This window comes from Catharus ustulatus, chromosome 15 (assembly GCF_009819885.2).
Source record: "Catharus ustulatus isolate bCatUst1 chromosome 15, bCatUst1.pri.v2, whole genome shotgun sequence".
In the NCBI taxonomy this organism is placed as follows: domain Eukaryota; kingdom Metazoa; phylum Chordata; class Aves; order Passeriformes; family Turdidae; genus Catharus; species Catharus ustulatus.
Window position 1 is genome coordinate 18,110,895 of NC_046235.1, and position 13,441 is coordinate 18,124,335.

At 49.5% G+C, this 13,441-nt stretch overlaps 1 protein-coding gene across 1 annotated transcript; it reads left to right on the plus strand.

Annotated features, from left to right (window-relative positions):
- The first annotated feature begins 560 nt into the window (after positions 1-560).
- ADRA1B (adrenoceptor alpha 1B) lies at positions 561-12,883 on the plus strand. Its single transcript, XM_033073618.1, has 2 exons — positions 561-1,622; positions 12,072-12,883. The coding sequence occupies exons 1-2, from the start codon at positions 656-658 to the stop codon at positions 12,563-12,565; spliced, it is 1,461 nt and encodes a 486-aa protein (XP_032929509.1). The 5' UTR covers positions 561-655; the 3' UTR covers positions 12,566-12,883.
- The last annotated feature ends 558 nt before the right edge of the window (positions 12,884-13,441 follow it).

Below are 13,441 nucleotides of genomic sequence, written 5' to 3' on the forward strand. Positions count from 1 at the left end.
TGTCCCTGTCCCCCTGTCCCTCTGTCCCCCTGTCTCTGTGTCCCCCTGTCCCTGTGTCCCCCTGGTCCCTGTATCCCTCTGTCCCCGTGTCCCCCTGTCCCCCGTCCCTGTGTCCCCCTGTCCCTGCTGTCCCTCTGTCCCTGCTGTCCCCGTGTCCCCCTGTCCCCGTGTCCCCCTGTCCCCCTGTCCCTGTGTCCCTGTGTCCCCCTGTCTCTCTGTCCCTGTGTCCCCCTGTCCCCCTGTCCCCCTGTCCCCGTGTCCCTCTGTCCCTCCGCCTCCAGCGCGGCCGCTCCGGGGCTGTCTCTGATCCCGCCCCGTGTCAGGCACGGCAGCAGCGCAGCTCCCCGGGCTCCGGGCAGGATTCACGACTGAGGATTGAGCATTGAGCATTGAGGATCGTGCCGCTGCCGCTCCCAGCGCTCCGCATGGCCGATGCCGGGGCCCGGAGCCCTGCTCGGTGCCTGGGGCTACCCCGGGACCGGGGCTCGCCGTGCCGGGGCTGCGGCTCCGCGGGGCCGTGAGCGCTCCTGCCCCGCTGCCCCCGGCCCCGCTGCCCCGGCCCGGCTGCTCCTGCCCCGCTGCCCCTGCCCCGCCGCCTCCGGACATGGCTCTGAGCTGACTCGCCGAGGGACACAACCCCAGCTTGCTATGGAGGATGAATTTTAAGATGAATACCTACCTTAGTGATTTATCCAATACATCGATACCGGGATATTTCAAAGGCTCTGCACTAAATTATGGCAATTTTTCTGCAAACAGCTCCAACGAGACGGAAAGCAACCTGGATTCACCTGCCTTGGCCACCAGCAGGGCCATCATTGTGGGGCTGGTCCTCGGTGCCTTTATCCTCTTTGCTATCATAGGTAATATCCTGGTAATTCTCTCAGTGGCTTGCAACAGACATTTAAGAATCCCTACGAACTATTTCATCATTAACCTGGCCATAGCAGACCTGCTGCTGAGTTTCACTGTGCTGCCGTTCTCTGCCACGCTGGAAGTGTTGGGTTACTGGGCTCTGGGCAGGATATTCTGTGACATCTGGGCAGCGGTGGATGTGCTGTGCTGCACAGCGTCCATCCTGAGCCTGTGTGCCATCTCCATAGACAGGTACATCGGGGTGCGCTACTCGCTGCAGTACCCCACGCTGGTCACCAGGAGAAGGGCGATCCTGGCTCTGCTGGGGGTTTGGGTCCTGTCCATGGTGATTTCCATCGGGCCCCTGCTGGGCTGGAAGGAGCCGGCGCCGCCGGACGACCGCGAGTGCCGCATCACCGAGGAGCCTTTCTACGCCCTCTTCTCCTCGCTGGGCTCCTTTTACATCCCCCTGATCGTCATCCTCGTCATGTACTGCCGCGTCTACATCGTGGCCAAAAGGACTACCAGGAACCTGGAGGCGGGGGTGATGAAGGAAATGTCCAACTCCAAGGAGCTGACCTTGCGGATCCATTACAAGCACGAGGACACCTTGAACAACACCAGATCCAAGGGTCACAATCCCAGGAACTCCTTGGCTTTCAAACTTTTAAAGTTCTCCAGAGAAAAGAAGGCGGCCAAGACGTTGGGGATTGTGGTGGGCATGTTCATCCTGTGCTGGCTGCCCTTCTTCATCGTCCTGCCCCTGGGTGAGTTGGGAGCAGGGGCTGCCAGGGCAGGCTCGGGTGGGATTGTTGGATCCTGCAGAAATCCCAAGGAGAGGAATCAGCTGGATGAGAAGGAGATACTGAGGGGAGAGCTGCATGAAAGGAAGGGAATGAAAGGAAGGGAGCTCCTGATGTGCAGAGTCCCAGTGGAACTTTGGGAAGTGTGCAGCTGCTCACCTGGAGCCCTGTGTCACCCCACAGGACAATATCCAGGGTTCATGCCTTAAATCCCCTTTGTGTTGTTCATTTGAATTGAATTAAGTGTCAGAAACGTGACCAAAATGCTGTACCCCAAATCCTAGACAGGAGCAGAGCTGCAGCACTGCCATGCTGGGGGTTCAGGGTTTGGGATATAACACAGCAGCATTTTGGCATTTTAATGAACTGGAAATGAACTTAATTAATTGTGAGGGGCAGAACTCTGAGCTTTGGGAAGCTGAAAAGTTTTAGATGTGAATTCAAACATTGCTGTTCAAATCCCCAAACCAAAGGAGACCCCACAGGTCCCCAAGGAAAGTGCTCATTCATGTCAGTAGTTCTTCGTTCAGGTGTTTTGGACACCACCATGGGAGCTTTTGGCAGCCCCTTGGTTCACTTCCAACTTTAAAATATTGTCCAAGCACTGACACAGCCTTAACACCCTGCTCAGTGTCCCCAGAGCTGTGTGTGCTTGAATTGTTTTTAATGTTAGCCCTACCTCTGAAAGGGAGGATCTCAAGATACTCAATTACTGAGCCCTCAGAAATATCTGTCCAAAATTCATCTCTCTGAGACAATTTGGCAGGCTAATTATGGAAAGAGGTGGGTGAAGAAAAGGGAGAAAAGCCTTTATTAATGTTCTGTGTTTGTGTTTACTTAGTTACCCAACCAAAACATTTCTGATTGAGTGGTAAGCGAATATTTTTAGCGCTAGTTGTAGAAAACTAAACTGAGTTCAGCAGCCTGGTCCTGGTGAAGTGTTGTAAAACTGAAATTTCTGTGCAATAAAATTTAGGATTTTTACTGCTTCAGCTACTGCAGGGCAACTTCATCATCTCTAGCTTATTATAGTGAATTTTAAAATCTGACTCAAGACTTTCTTAAAGGTCACGTTAAGGATGTGAAAAAATGCAAAGAGAAGGAAAACTGTGTAAAGTTCTCTTTGGCTGCTGAAGTTGAAGTCCTTGTGCTGGCTCTTAAAGGAAGTTTATAACATAAAACAAGCAAAACCACCCAGCTGTGGCCAGAAATGGATTCCACCATGTGTGGCAGTACTAGATGTGCAGCCAGTAGGTCACAATCCCCTGATAGAGCAGATTCCCTCCTTGATTTTGAATCACTGGAGGGAGAAAGGCAGCTGTGAACAGCAGCTCGTGTGTGAGAGGCAGGACTGACACCCTCACCCAGCTGAGATGTGCAGCAGCCCAGAAAAACACGGACAGGGCAGGAGCAGAGGGACACACCAGGTTCCATTACAGTGTCACTTTTCCCGTGGAGTTTTCTCACATCTCCTGGGCTCTCCTGGGAGGTTTAGTGAGTGCTGTTAAACCACCTGAGGGAGAATTTATTGCATGCCAGGATATGATTTTAGCTCCTGTATTAGCTGTGCCAAGGGAGCAGTGGGTGACAGGCTGGAGCAGGGGCTGGCACAGGGGATGGGGACAAACCAGGGCTGGGGACAGACCAGGGCTGGGGACAAACCAGGGCTGGGGATAAATCAGTGCTGGGGACAGACCAGGGCTGGGGACAAACCTGTGCTGGGGACAAACCAGTGCTGGGGACCAAACCTGTGCTGGGGACAAATCCTGTGCTGGGGACAGACCCAGGACTAGGGGAAAAACCAGTGCTGGGGACAAATCCAGTGCTGGAGACAAATCCAGGGCTGGGTGACAAACCTGTGCTGGGGACAGAGCCATAAAACTGCTGGAATCCCCTTTCTGTCACAATCCCTCTGGCTAAAAAGGGAACCAGAGGTTTTCCATGGCAGCCCACACAGGATCCATTTTCAGAGGGTATTTTCCCTTTATTTTGCTGTCTGGAACAGGCTGGGTTTATTCCCTGTCCCTGTTTTTTCAGTGTGTGATCCAGCGCTGTCCAAGCCCCTGTATTTTTGTCTCTCTGTATCAGTGTAGAGTCAATTAAGGATGTCAGGCATGACTCGAGCATTGCTCACTAGGACAGGTGGGAAAAGTTCTTTTCCTGACAGTGCAGCTGCTCTCAACTGCAGCAGAGGGGAAAGAATTCCTAAGGAGCTGCAATTCCATAGCAGGAATCTTTGGCTTTGTGTCTTCAAGACACAAAATTCAGTGAAATGTTAATAAAAACCCCTTAAAGAGCACCCAGTGGTACGAAATCAGTCCCTGGGATGGGCAGGCTGTAGAATCCACAAGGTGCTGATGTTTTCCAAGCTCTCCATTGGCTCCTGGGCTGTCCAGCTCAGACACCTCCCCTCCCTGCCAGGACTGGTCCTTCCTCAGCCTCTCCTTCTCCCACCTTCTGTCTGCCCCAGTGACCCAAATCACACCCTCACAGCTCCATGCCTGCTATTTCTACTCCTCTGCTCCCTGTCTCCCTCAGTAATTCCATGGCTCTGCAGGAGGTGTTGGCAAAGCAGCTCTGGATTTCTGTGGATCCAGCACATCCAAGCAGAAATGTGATTTCTGCAGCACTGCAGCCCCGCTCTGAACAAATCTCCTTGGATGTAGCAGAATTTCCTTGGTATTCTCAGCAGTTCTGTGAATTTCCCAGGCAAAATTCTTCTTCTTCCAGTCTGGCATTTCAATTTATTCCACAGCTCCCCAGTTGCTATTCCAGCCCAGAGTTATTCCATCAGGTGGCAGCTGTGCTGCTGAAAGCAGGCAGATTGCTTGGAAAAATGAAAAGAAATTATATCAACACTTCCAGAGAGTTTTCCAAGCAAAAATCCCGAGGACAGCTCTGTATCAGATTGGAATTCCAGCCTTGACAGCTCAGCATTAAATCCTCAGCACTGAATTATCCCAGTGAGTTCTGGAGCACTGAGCTGTGCTGTCCTCAGCACCTGGGGATGCAGAACTGGCACCAGGGAGAATCATGTGAGAAATTGGGGTTATTCCTGTGCTGGATATTCCTTCCAGACTGCAGTGGAGCTCCAGAACATCCTGGCTGCACATTTATAAAAGCCTGTGCAGTCACCCTGCCACTCAAAATTATTTGTGATTCAAGATGAAAAATAAACTAAAGACATTTGTGTCTTTGAGACAACTTCTTGGACCATAAATTCAGTGACTCAGCTTTGAGGAGTAAATATCTTGTTTTTCTAATATAAATGTTCCTTTTCATCCCTTTCCTACAAATTCCTCCTTAGGCAGCAGGACTACATTAAATATTCATTGCTGATAAATGATGAGTAAAAGAGATTCTTTTTATTTAAAGGCCAGAGCCCTGCAGAACTAAGGTAACACTCATTAAAGCTCCTTCCTTTAAACAATGGTGTGTCCAATTTTATGGCAATACCTTTGTTTAAAAAATGAATACAAAATGAAAGATTGGGTCAGGAGAGGTTTAGTGTCACTCCTGGAAATTGAGATATCAGAGAAGACTTCCCAGTCTTCTCCCAGACATTCCCAGAAGGAAAAGTCCCCAGGCACTCAGCCAGGGCACTCCCCCAGCCTGCTGCAGAATCCCAGAGCAGAGCAGAGCAGGATCCAGAGCCCCAAACCCAGAGCCTAAATCCCCCTGCTCCCACAAATCCTGGCCTCCACCCACTGAATTAAAATAAAACTTTGAACCAGCAGTGGGAGAGGGTCCCAGGAGCCCCAGGGTGAAGATGCCTGGTGGGTCTATCACTATGGATCAGGCTGTTGTAATCGCTCTATAAGTAATTTAAAAATAATATTAAATATTCTGCACATTGTAGGTGTGAAGATACCTGCTGGGTCTATCACTATGGATCAGGCTTTTGTAATCTCTGCATAAATAATAAAAAATAATATTAAATATTCTGCACATTGTAGGTGTGAAGATACCTGCTGGGTCTATCACTATGGATCAGGCTTTTGTAATCTCTGCATAAATAATAAAAAATAATATTAAATATTCTGTACGTTGCAGGTCAGCCAACACAAAATTATTCTTAAAATAAAATGTAATTTAAGCACAGAATGTAGATTTATGTTACATCAGGCCCAACCTCTGAGAATACCAAAGAATTCCATGGAAAACCCCTCCAGGCTTTAGGTCTGGTGCTGTCAGTGCCTGCTCTCTGCAGGGCTTTAGGCCTGGCTTATCTTCACCTCATTTGCTCCTTTCCCCTCCCTGACCAGTCCAGCTCTCTCCAATTGATGACCTCGAGTTAATAGTTACAGAACTCAAATAAATTAATGGATGTGGCAATCTGGCAGGTCAATCCTTGTGCAAAGTTCAGTTGACAGGGGACAGCAGGAACGGGACAATTAAACACCCTGAGGGCATTCACTGAGCAGCAGCAGTGTTCTGGCACGTGGGGAGCCCCAGATTATTTGGGGATGATTCATTTTCCTGCTGAAATAGCCTCCCTTAAGCCTGGTTTAAGCCTCTGCTTTGCACAGGGTATCAATTACCAGCCACTTAGAGATGTCTGGGGTTTAGGACAGAGCTGTTATCAAAGCAGAGGAAACTCCACAAATTCCTGGGTAATTCCTCTGTGGGCTTTGGATTTGTTTGTGAAGGGAAATCCTACAGTGGTCATGGCACAGAAATAAATACACAAAGCAATGCAGGAAAAAATCACAAAAAATCAACCAGTGTTGATTCTTCAGCCCCAGGGATGGCAGCAGCTCCTGGGTCAGCTCAGAGAGATCCCAGGGAAAAAATCCAGGGCTGAGCCCCTGGGCAGTGAGAGGAAATCTCACAACTCCTGAAATCCAAGAAGGAGGGAAGGGAGAGTCAGAGAGGAAATGTTTTTGGCAGGGTGGTTGGACAGGAGGGGTTTCAAACCCCAGGGAAGGAGCACACTGAGTGAGCACAGGGACAGCACAGAGAGGTGACAAAACCCAGGTGTTCCTCAGAGAGCTCAGGGCCTCAGGTGAAACACTGCCAGCACCAAGGAGCCAGGAGGATTTTCACACCTTCACTAAAACAAACCCACTGCAGGATTTGGAGCTGTTCGATTCCAGGTGAGCCCTAGGGCTGGGAAGCAAGAACCATCCATCTCTGGGGGATGAGAGAGAAAAGCTGCCCTGGAAATTGCTGCAGCACCTCTGGAACAGTGCTCAGGTCCCTGCTGGAGCCATTTCCTACCTGCCAGATTGGCTCAGCTGTCAGGCAAGGGGCAGAGAAAACACCAGGGCATGTTCAGTAACTGCAGATATAAAAGTGCAATAAATGAAATGTCAGCAGACTCAGATTAGCTTTCCTAGACTCCCCTAATCAGCTAAGCCTTTGCACAACAAGGATAATCCTGGCTCCTGTGCTGTCTAGTCAGGAGCTGCTGGAGTCTGTAACTCTTGTGGACTCAATAATGACAACAATAATTCTGTGTTTGTGTCCCTGGGCACTGTCACTTCAGAGACCCAAAACTGATCTTGGTTTTATCATATTTGTCTGAGGGCAGCACAGTTTAAACACAGGTGAGTTCTCTCCGTGGTGTAAGCCCCAAAGCTGGGCTGGGCTGAGAGGTGGTGCCCAGGGCAGAAATTGTGTGTTTAAACACAAGGCACTGTCCCTTCAGAAATCAAATGTAGCTGCTGTGCCTTGCAAGTGCTTGTAATGCAGGAGGTGTAGCAGCTCTGGGGTTAGGAAAAGATCTCATGCCTATCTCTACTCCTTGAAGTCCTGCTTTTATTTTGGCCACTCCAGATAAGCTTCTATTTTCAGAGCCTTTCAAAAGCCTCTCAAATTGGAGTCACTGTGAGTGAAGCTCATGCTGTTCTCATTGCAGTGATTTGTTCAGCTGAAATATGAGGTGTCTGCTGCAGGTTTGCAGTGCTAGGACATAAACTGCTCACAGCCAGGACAGTTTGGAGCTCTGAGCAACCTGGGATGCTGGAAGGGGTCCCTGCCCATGGACTGGATGAGCTTCAGGGTCCCTTTAAACAAAACATTCCAGGAATTTCCTGAAGTACCTGTCACTCCACTGGAGAATGGCAATTGCCAGACTTGGAACCCCATCAGATTTCTGTGTTACCCAGTGCTGCTTGTAATTTATCCAGTTTTCCTTTCATTTTCCTTGTTGAATTTGATTCTGTTTATTTTGGGTGCTCTCCCTGTTTCTCAAGATCACTTTTCACTGTTTTCCAGCTGTTTTCTCTGTTATCCAGCAGTGCCTCCCAGCTTGACCAACCTTTGGTTTTATAACCATCCACTCCATCATCTACTGTTTGTAAACATCTACTGTTCAGGGTTTTTTTCCTATGTTAAATAAATCCAGGGGAATGTACACAAACACTGGATGCTGGAAGGGAAGAATTCAGGAGCTTTAGAAATCCAATTAGCTCCAAAACCTTGGCACGCTGGCTTGGCTGAGCCCCTGGTGAGAAGGGCTGCAGAAAGCTCAAACAAAAAGCAACCACATCCTTTCAGCACATCCTAAACTCACAGCAGCTCTGCTCAGGGGCAGATGATTGCTCCTGCAGGGAGGATTTTCCTGGCTGTGCACACAGGGGATGTAACTCAGGCACCAGCAGCTTCCAGGAGCTGTGGCTCCTGCAGGAATCCCAGCAGGACAGCCTGGTCACACACAGATCTGATCAATCCCTTTTCCCAGGGTGAAGTTCCATCAGAAATCAGATTTCAGGCTCATTTCTGCACAGGCTGGCTCCTGGGGGACAGATGGAGATGGGGGTTGGTGCTGGTGAAGTTTCCTGTTTTCCCTGTCTCAGAACTCAGCTGTTATCATTTGGTGTTTTGCAGCCCTTTCCCTCACCAGAGCAGATTTTAAAACCTTGGAATTTTCTCTTGAAAAGCTCAGATTGAACTCCAGTCAGAATGGCTCCAATCTGCACCAAAATGGAATCTCTGAAAGGAGATTGGCCCTGGGATTTCCTTCCCAGGGTACCTTCACCTGCCTCCAAACTTCCAATCACTAATTACCAATTCTGTATTTTATAGTGTGTTTTAAAACACCTCATTTTCAGCCTGTTATCCATAGAGAGAAGCAGTTTCCTGTTTTGTGGCTCTCAAATCTTCCAGCAATGCCCAAGGCATGCAGTGAGCTCCAATTTCCCAGCTGGAACACCCATGGCACACAGCAGAGCCTTGCAGGATCTGTTGTATTGTATTGCAATAAATCCAGGTGTTGGATGTGTTCCAGGGGAAGGAACTCAGCACACTCCTCCCTAGGTGTGTTTTCATCTCAGCAAAACTGGATTTAGAAGATTTTGAACTGCAGTTCCTTTGTAAGGCACAGAAAACAGCACTTGACAGCCCCAAATTCATCCCTAGTGACTTGTCCTTAAATCCAGGGAATTCACAGTACTCCTCCCCAATTATTATCTAATCTAAATATCAAACCCTGAGCAGAGCTGATCATTTTATGAGTAATTTATTTCACTTAATTGATATCAAACCCACAATGCATTAAAAATGAATGTTTAATTAAAACCTCTCTCAGTGAAGAGCTTTCCTTAATTAAGATACAACAATTAAACCACCCCAGAAGATTTTTCTGCTGCCCACCCTGATATTTTAAGGACTCTTCCCAGGTCCATGAAGTCCTCATGAGCCTTTTCAAAGGGTTTCAAGGACTTCCCTGACTCCAGTGGACTCTGAATTTCAATGTCTCAGTGATGCTCTGCCTCCATGTTCTGCAGAATATGTGAGGAGAATTAATATTGCAAATTGTTTCCCACAGTGTTCCCTAATTTCATTGAGGAGACTTGACTGACTTTCTCTGCAATAAAGTGTTCATTATAAAGAACCAGTCAGAGCCTAAATGAAATTAGTTCTTCCTAAATAAAATACTTCTTAATTCCTTTTTATGATGCTTGTTCTTGCTCAGTTTATCTCCAAGCTCGACAGCTCCATCAAGCCTGAGGACTGTGGGCAAAAAACTGATCCCTGCCAACTGATCCAGCTGATTTTCTGAAGATTTTCTGAATAGTTCCTCTTCTCCACTTGTGCTTTGCAAAAATCTTGTTGGTGTCTGTGGTGCAGTGAGAGGGAAATTGTGGTGCTGTGATTAATAAATCACAGGGTTAGTGCTGAGAAATAAAAGTGAGCAGCAAATACACATCCCTTGGAGTGAGGCTGTTAAACAGGGAACAGGAGAGCAATCACTTGGAGTAGGGAAATCCCTCTGGCCCCCCACCAGGAATAAATCACTGAGGACAGAACCACATGCAAATTCTGCAGGCACTTTAAAGAGCAATTTAAATCAGCACAGGGCAATATTTAATCTCTTTATCAGGCTGCAGTGGGGAAGTGATTGGAGATTAGAGCAAGAAATATCAGTCTGGTGCTCCAGTGTGTCCAGCAGGCTTTGCTTCAGCATTTTATCAAAGCTTCTAAACAGCCCACACTTGTTTGCTCCTGATAGGTTAATGCAGCTGAGTAAAAGGTATTGTAGTTAATTAAAAATAAATAAATAAAATTAAAGATGAGCTTTTAGATATAATAACAGAAAGGTTTTGAAACTGAGAAAATCAGGAGTAAGTTCTTGTGTATATAGATTAAAGCACAGCTCATTTATCTGCATTGGCTCCCAGGTTTCATCTCTAGACTTTCATTTTATCTGCCCTGTAAGTTTTATCCTCTCCTGTCCATCAGGAGCTGCAGGACCTGCAGCAGCTGCACAGAAAAGGCTCTGCCCAAACCCCACTGACCACTGCCAGCAGCACAGCCCTGGGGACAGGGCTCACCCTACAGAGTCCTGCAGAGCCCTGGAGTCAGGAAATCCCTTCAAACTCTCCCCTGAACCCTGAGCTCCTCAGCTCCAGGGCAGAGCCAGAGCTGGCACCATTCCCAAACTGTGCCAGGAGCAAATCTGGGGTCAGGAGCCACAGGCAGGGAGTGCAGCCCAGCCCTGGCACCATTCCCAAACTGCCAGGATAAAAATCTGGGGTCTGGAGCCACAGGCAGGGAGTGCAGCCCAGCCTTGGCACCATTCCCAAACCTGTACCAGGAGAAAATCTGGGATTTGGAGCCACAGGCAGGGAGTGCAGCCCAGCCCTGGCACCGTTCCCAAACTGTGCCAGGAGAAAAATCTGGGGTCTGGAGCTACAGGCAGGGAGTGCAGCCCAGCCCTGGCACCATTCCCAAACTGTGCCAGGATAAAAATCTGGGGTGAGGAGTCACAGGCAGGGAGTGCAGCCCTGCCCTGGCACTGTTCCCAAACCTGTACCAGGATAAAAATCTGGGATTCTGGCTCTAGAGGACCCCTCCTGCAGGGAGTGCAGCCCAGCCTGGCCCCACACATGCTGTGCTGCCTGTGCTGGCTGTGCTGGCTGTGCTGGCACCCCAGAGCTGTTGCCCAGGAGCAGAGGAAATGCTCTTGCATAGTTTGGAGGCCCCAGGCACGACCTCAGTGTTGCAGTGAGATGGGAACAGTGCCCAGAATCACATCCCGCCCCTCCCCTGGCATCCTGACAGCCACCACTGACTCAGCTGCTCTCACAGCCCAGCAAATCCAAAACCACTCCAGAGGAAAAGGTTCTTTCCCAGCCAGGCTGGGGTGTCACCTTCCATTTGAAACGCTCTGCAAATCCAACTCCAGTTCTTGACAGAGGAATTCTGTCCTTGGTCACTAGAGCCAAACACAGAGGTGTTTTCCCAGATGGATATCAGCTCTGTTTGCCATAAAAAGCTCATGCATTCCTTTCTCCAGCCCCATGTGCTAAATTTAGCTGATCAATTACCACTGGAAGCAGAGGAAGTGGATTCCCCAGGGCTTTTCATTCGGGCAGCCTCGTTAGGGAAATGGTTTGGTTGTGAAGTGAAGGGGAAGTATTCACAGAATAACTCCTTGGTTTGGGTGACACCATTTTTATGAATGCCTGAGATACGGGAAGTTCCCCAATTAACTTCGGGTTTTGGGAGGTTTGTACTCTCACAGTGATCTGGAGAAATGGAGGGGCAATCAGGAGCTGCCAGAGGATGTGTTAGAAGTTTAAGGTTTATCTGGAAATGCTCTTTTTGAGGGGCCTGGGAACACCTTTCTTTAAAAATGACCTTTGAAAGGTCTTTGAAGAAGGCACAGCCTGGACAAGAAAGGTTTGATCTCTGCCTGGGATCAGATGTTCCTGCAGCAGATGTGGACCTATAAACACAAGGACTGCTGCTTATTTTTTAATCCTTCATCAGTGATGTGCTCCTTTAGCTTTCAGATGGGAAACATTTCCATATTAGCTTTAAAAATAACATGTTAGTACCAGAACACCAACATGCATGAAAGAGTTTCAAAACCCAGATCCCACCAGTGATCTGATGAACGTGTTCCCTTCCTGAAGACACACAAACCCCTCATCTCAGGTATTCTCTGCTTGTTTCTCCTGGCAGGATCCCTGTTCTCGGCTCTGAAGCCCCCTGAAACGATCTTCAAGGTGATTTTTTGGCTTGGCTACTTCAACAGCTGCTTGAATCCCATCATCTACCCCTGCTCCAGCAAGGAGTTCAAGAGGGCTTTTATCCAGATCCTGAGGTGCCAGTGCCACCGGCGCAAGCAGCTGGGCTGGTGGCACTACAGCTACAGAAACTGGAACCGCTGCTCCCTGGAGCACGGCAGGAGAGATTCCCTGGAAGACAGCGGCAGCTTCCTGAGCGGCAGCCAGAGGACTCTGTCCTCAGCCTCCCCCAGCCCCGGCTACGTGAGCAGGATCAGCCGGCCGCAGCTGGAGCTGTGCGCGCTGCAGGACTGCAGCAACTGCGGCTCCCTGCTCAGCCCGGCGCGCCAGCCCGGCGGGCAGCAGGGCCACTGCCAGTTCTTCACCTTCCTGCCCGAGCACAACGGGCACAGCCAGGGCTCTGGGGGGGACCCCACGGGCACGGCCTGAAGGCAGCAGTGCCTGCAGGGCAGCTCAGGATGGAACAGCCATCCCCAGCGCTCTGTGCCTGCTGGACACCACCCTGCTGGCTGGGCCAGGCCCCAGGGAAGGCATGGAGCCGTGCTCGGGTCCTCAGGAGGGAGCAGGGAGGGACAGCAGGGGTCATGTCACAGCAGGGACTGCCCACATTCCCAAATAATTCCCAGAGAAACTACTGAGGCGTGAGCAGAGGGCAGGGAGGGTGGCAGGGAAGGGTACAGGGAATTCCTCAGGTGTCCTGGCAGAGCTGGACAGCAACACACCTGTGTGGGGTGGGCAGGGGGTGCCCAGCTGTGCCAGGGTGGGGAGGGAGGGATGATGGATGATGGATGGATGATGGATGGATGGATGGATGGATGATGGATGGATGATGGATGGATGGATGGATGGATGGATGATGGATGATGGATGGATGGATGGATGATGGATGGATGATGGATGGATGGATGATGGATGGATGGATGGATGGATGGATGGATGGATGGATGATGGATGGATGGATGGATGATGGATGGATGATGGATGGATGGATGGATGGATGGATGATGGATGATGGATTGATGGATGATGGATGGATGGATGGATGGATGATGGATGATGGATTGATGGATGGATGGATGATGGATGATGGATGGATGATGGATGGATGATGGATGATGGATGATGGATGGATGGATGGATGGATGATGGATGGATGGATGGATGGATGGATGGATGATGGATGGATGATGGATGGATGATGGATGGATGGATGATGGATGGATGATGGATGGATGGATGATGGATGGATGGATGGATGGATGATGGATGGATGATGGATGGATGGATGATGGATGGATGATGGAT